The following is a 6,073-nucleotide window of genomic DNA, read 5'->3' as shown; positions in this document are numbered from 1 at the left end:
ATGTTGTCTTCTGAGGCAAAGAGGTCTACCTCTGCCCTCCCGAAAACAGACCAGATCATTTGAACCATCTGAGGATGTACTCTCCATTCCCCTGGAGATACATTGTCTCTGGACAGCATGTCTGCCCCTTGGTTCAATCTGCCCGGCACATGAACCGCTTTAAGTGAGACGAGTTTGCTCCATGCCCACTACAGGAGACGTCGAGCCAACCTGTGAAGGAAGCGTGACCTGAGACCGCCTTGTCGATTAATATAGGCTAACACTGTCGTGTTGTCTGTCTGGACCAGGATGTGGTGCCCCATTCAGGCTGATAGGAAGGTTTTTAGGACCAGAAAAACTGCCATTATTTCGAGGCAGTTGATATGCAAGTGCTGCTCTAGATTTGACCAGGAGCCGAATGCCGGTTTGCCCTCATACAGAGCTTTCAGAACCCCAGTTGGAGGCATCTGTCGTAACCACCTTCCATCTTGAGGTCATTCCCAATGGGACATCTGGTTGGAACAGGCAAGAGGATTTCCAGGGGACCACAGCTCTGATGCAGCGGCGGGTTACCCTGACATACGATCGGCCCAGGCGCGGGGCAGGACTTGGGCTTTCAGCCAGTATTGAAGGGGCCGCATGTTGAGCAGTCTCAAAGGAATCGCAGAGGAAGCAGCCACCATGAGGCCGAGCATCCTCTGGAAATCCTTGAGGGTACATGAAGTCCCTGGCCTGAATGACGGCGCTAGCCGCTGAATGGTCAGGGAGCGTTCTGGCGTAATCCATGCTCTCATCTGAGCAGAGTCTATAATTGTCCCCAGAAAGACCACCCGCTGTCTGGGAGGCAAAAAACTCTTGGCCAAATTAATTTTCAACCCAAGATGCTGTAGGTGGCTGAGCAGCAGCGACCTGTGAGTGATGAGTTCCCGTTCTGGTCTGGCTAGAATCAGCCAATTGTCATGGTAGTTCAGGATGCGGATTCCCATCTGCCTCAGAGGGGAAAAGAGCCATGTCCATGCACGTCGTAAAAGTGTGAGAGGCCAGAGACAGCCCGAATGGCAGGACTGTGTGTTGATAGGCCACTCCCTCGAATGCGAATCTTAAGAAGGGTCTGTGATAGGGGGCTATTTGGATATGAAAGTGGATGTCTTTCAGATCCACAGACAGAAACCAGTACTTGGGACATATTTGCACGAGGATCTGCTTCAAGTGAAGCATGCGGTACCTGTGCAGGCGTGCGATCACTCAAGCCTGATCGCTCATCCCATGAGTTCGCCGTTTCTTCCTCCAAGGTAGCTAGGAGGGGAGAGTGGGAGGGGCGGGTCGCTCATTGAAGAAAGCAATCCGCGAGTGAAGCAGGAACAGACCCAATGCCCTCGCAGTGAAAGCAGTCTGTGTCCTGCCCAGACAGGCGACACACTCACTGTGCCCTTCAACGTCACTGAAAATTTGCTCAGAAATTTGCACTTTTGAAGCACCGGATGGCCGCAGGGGAAGGCTTCTCGCTTCTTCCTCTGCCGGGGCTCTTCTACGGTGGCGAGCTGTAGGCTGTACTTCTTCCTTGTTCAGCTTCTTGATCTCAAAGTCAGCGAAGAGGTGATCTTGTCGCTGAAGGAGAAAAATTCTGATGAAATGCCGCTCTGAGCCGACTTATATAGTGGTCGGCTCCTCCCCTTCTGGCGGGCTCGAGCGCCATTGGTTTGTGCAGCTACACAAACGTGAACAAATCAGGCTTCCGTAACAGAGTAAACAGGAGTTTCATCGAGCGTCATACGCTGACACAACGGGAGTTCCTGTTCGATAGGGAATCATATAACATTAGAAAAATGCAAAATAGATTATTTTCACTAGTGGTCTCAGATTTTGGACATCATTTGAGTATTTATAACTTTATTATTCCAATAATAAATTAAAGGGACAATGTCAGACTGTTTGGTGTTGTCCTCGTCTCTTCAGTTCTGGCAGTTTGGTGAATGGGTGGATGTGGTCATTGATGACCGGCTGCCCACCAGAGATGGGAAGCTGCTGTTTGTTCATTCAGCCGAGGGCTCTGAGTTCTGGAGCGCCCTGTTGGAAAAGGCCTATGCAAAGTAAGTGTGTGTTTATTCATAATTTACCTGCTACTACTTACCTGTACTGTACTGCTGAAAAAAATCTACTGAGTCATCTGAAACGCTTGGTAAACACTGTGCCAAACCACAGCCTAGAAAACACATAATGTTCATACAACATGTCACATATCCATGACATGACGAACCAGTGGTGCTGATTTCTCCTGTATTTTGAAGGCTAAATGGCTCATATGAAGCTCTGACGGGAGGCCGGGCCACTGAGGGTTTTGAGGATTTCACTGGAGGCATCGCTGAGAGCTATGAGCTGAGCAAAGCTTCTCCACACCTGTTTAAGCTCATGCAGAAAGCACTGACGCTGAGATCATTAATGGCCTGCTCCATTTCTGTGAGTCCCATTCCACTTCTCTTGACTTTCTTTTCACATCATTTATTTCTCCAAGGCAAGAAAAAATTGTGTATAAATATATAATACTTAATAGAACTTTAGATAAATATTTTAGTGGATCTGTGGTCTAGTTAATATGGAAATATCAAATGTTAGCTCACTTGTAGCTCACACTAAATACCACAAGTTCCAAGTGTGACTTTTGTTTCAGGGATGCCCTGATGAACACGTTGGCTGATAATGATATCGATTAATATTTTGAAGCTCATACCTATTATATTGTCCAATATGCAGTTTAATACGTTTAGTAACAAGTTAAATAAAGTGGAGAGAAATAATCACTGGTACACAGGATCACAGCGCAGGAGCAAACCAGGAAATCCAAGACAAGGGCATCTACAGCAGAGCAACAACTAGTCTCTGCCTCAGACGTCACGCCCACGGACCGTTGGCTGAACGTCTGATGCATATCGCACACAAAATTGGAAACACTTCAGGAGTTTCAAAGTCATCATCGTTGAATTATACAGGATTTCCGGGAGATGTGTGCATCGCGTTCTTTAACGTTCCGCCTGGAAACAATTATGCCAAACCCTCTCATGGAAGGAGAAAGTCCTCGTGTTTACAACTGTGACAATAAGTGCTTATCAGGATCAACTAAACGCTGTATTTTCAAAAGTATGTGAAATATATAAAGTTTGCGGCATAGAATATTTCAAATATGTCCAAGAGTTTTACACACCGGTCTGTTATTGTGGGGACATTTCCATGCCCCTAAACATGACACGGCATAAAACGAAACGTGATTGGTTGCTTTACCTGTCAGTCATCAGGAGTTTCAAAGTCATCATCGTTGAATTATACAGGATTTCCGGGAGATGTGTGCATCGCGTTCTTTAACGTTCCGCCTGGAAACAATTATGCCAAACCCTCTCATGGAAGGAGAAAGTCCTCGTGTTTACAACTGTGACAATAAGTGCTTATCAGGATCAACTAAACGCTGTATTTTCAAAAGTATGTGAAATATATAAAGTTCGCGGCATAGAATATTTCAAATATGTCCAAGAGTTTTACACACCGGTCTGTTATTGTGGGGACATTTCCACGCCCCTAAACATGACACGGCATAAAACGAACCGTGATTGGTTGCTTAACCTGTCAGTCATATGGCCTCTTGGGAAGACAGAAAGAAAGGAAAGCAGAACATCTCCAAGCATTCAAGAACACAGAGTTAGAAGGAAAGTTCTGTTCTCATTCGCTCTCTTGACTGAGCAAGCGGTAGCATACTTTATTAGCATAAAAGCATTACTAACATAAAATCTTTGTAAATTTTTATCAAGAATGTAACATGAAATTGTTATTTGTGTACGATCTCAGCAACAAAAAAAAACTATGATGAAATAATTATTAACATACAATTTTAGCAATTAATGAACAAGAATATAGCATGAAATAAATTAACAATAATTAACAATTATTAACAATAATGTGGCATAAAATCATTATTAGCATAACACTTAATACATTATAAAAAGAACTTAGCATAGCATTATTATTACCATAAAATCTTAGCAACTTGGCATTAAAATTAACATAAAATTTAAGCAAAGTTTTAACAAGAATTTAGCAACAACAAAAAAATAGTATTAGCATAAAATCAAGAAAGAATTTAGCATAAAATGTAAGCAATTTGTTTTTAGCAATAAATTAGTCTCAGCTAACCTGGAACAACGTCTGATGCATATTGCACACAAAATTGGAAACATTTCAGAAGTTTCTAAGTTGTCATCGGATTGGTTGAATTATACAGGATTTCCAGGAGACGTGTGTCGCGTTCTTTAACGTTTCGTTTGGAAACAAAGATGCCGTGATGCCAAACCCCCTCAATAAAGAAGAAAGCTGTCGTGTTTACAAGTGTGACGATGAGCGCTTATCAGAATGAACTAAAGACTGGATTTTCAAAAGAATGTGAAATATGTAAAGTTTGCGGCATAGAATCTTTAAAATATGTCCAAGAGTTTTACACACCGGTCTGATATTGTGTCAACATTTCCACGCCCCTAAACATGATGCGGCACAAAACGAAACGTGACTGGTTGCTTTACCTTTCAGTCATATGGCCTCTTGGGCGGGCCTTGGCCATTCAAAGCGACCAAGGTTCCCAGACCTTCTGCCGTCAGTCTGAAGGTCTGGCTACGCGAGACTAAGCAACAACTGACACTAAACAAGGGAAACACGGGTATATATACACAAGTTAACCTGGGCTGACAAGGGACAGGTGTGGGTAATTAGTTGTCAAGGAGATTAACAAGGGTTGCTATGGAGACAAATGAGGCAGCAAGGCAAATAGACTATAGCCCCTTTCACACAGTAATAAAAGTAAATTGCCGTAAAATTACCGGCTTTACTGGTAAATACAAAAATGCGCTGTTCACACAGGCAATGACGTTCCATTCACACATCAGTTTCAAAAAATTGGCAGTCATACACATAGAAACACACACAAACATACATTACTGTCAATTCTGTTACATACTGTCAACACTGCCACTCTACCTTGGTAACAGAGTGTAGCGCCCCCTACCTTCTTTTATAACGGTTTAGTATGGAGCAGCACCAGGTTCAATAAACTAATGCCTAAGAGATGTTGTATAAAGGTCCCTCTGATGTCACTGAATGAAATACTTCTCTTTTAAAAAGTTACTCAGAATCAAATCTATGCTCGCACAAGTTCACTGGTCAAGATTAAACTCTTTTGAATAAATAAAACACTTGAAGTAGAAACATATAAAGAATTTAATTAAAGTAGAATAAAAGAGTAGAAATAGCTGAAATTTCAAGTTGCAAAGTATTCACACAATAAAGTTCATCTCAAGTTTGGTACAATTTAACCCCAAAAGGGAAATATCACAAATGAGAATTACTGAATTACAGAATTTACCTCTGTGTCAAGTACACTTCGAGTTAGTAAATTGAGCAAACTAACACACTTGAAATTAAATGTACAAAATAATTCACTTTGGGTGTCAAAATATTACTCAATGCTCACAGTTCCTAAGCGCGCTGAACCACACAATATGAACTGATATGTAACACTGTGGGCCCACAGACACACACACAGTTAAAACTGGCAGTCGGATCCGTGTAACACTCTCACAACCCACCCCGGAGCAGGCCTGAATCGTGGCTTGAGAACGTAGTGGCCGGGAAACGGAAAACTGGCCTCTTCACTCTCCTGAGTGTAAAAACAGAAGCAAACAAGGGTACCTGATTTACTTTAGGAAGCGTGAAATGGTTGCAAAACACCGTGGTAGGCCTCTTGCAGATCCTCGTCCAGCGCTGTCACTGGCAGCCGATGTGGGTCACACTCCAACGCAGCCAGACGAACCCCAGACCTCACGGTGATATGGGGCGCTATCTGGTCTCCCTCGGGATGATTACACGACGAATTCACAAAGATTTCAGTCCTTTTGTCCTTTCTTGAAAGTTATTTTTGACAATAACTTGAAGCACATGCTGCGTCCCAATTCGCATACTATCCGTCCTAAATAGTATTTGAAAATAGAATTAGTATGTCCCAAATCATAGTATGTTTAAAAAAGTATGCCAAAGATTCCCGGATGGTCTACTACTTCCG

The 6,073-nt window shown here is 43.0% G+C and overlaps 1 protein-coding gene across 1 annotated transcript in view; it reads left to right on the top strand.

Annotated features, from left to right (window-relative positions):
• The first annotated feature begins 951 nt into the window (after positions 1-951).
• The window catches only part of LOC107755925 (calpain-2 catalytic subunit-like), a 16,710-nt gene continuing 11,588 nt past the window's right edge, over positions 952-6,073 (top strand). The window contains exons 1-5 of the mRNA XM_016572889.1: positions 952-1,011; positions 1,471-1,575; positions 1,936-2,069; positions 2,268-2,440; positions 4,042-4,045. Coding sequence (XP_016428375.1) covers positions 952-1,011; positions 1,471-1,575; positions 1,936-2,069; positions 2,268-2,440; positions 4,042-4,045 — 476 coding nt within the window. The remainder of the gene's footprint in view (positions 1,012-1,470; positions 1,576-1,935; positions 2,070-2,267; positions 2,441-4,041; positions 4,046-6,073) is intronic.

The sequence above is a fragment of the Sinocyclocheilus rhinocerous genome, unplaced genomic scaffold (assembly GCF_001515625.1).
Source record: "Sinocyclocheilus rhinocerous isolate Xijiao unplaced genomic scaffold, SAMN03320098_v1.1 scaffold863, whole genome shotgun sequence".
NCBI lineage: Eukaryota > Metazoa > Chordata > Actinopteri > Cypriniformes > Cyprinidae > Sinocyclocheilus > Sinocyclocheilus rhinocerous.
Note: the sequence above shows the minus strand (reverse complement) of the source record. Positions and strands in the feature narration are given on the sequence as shown.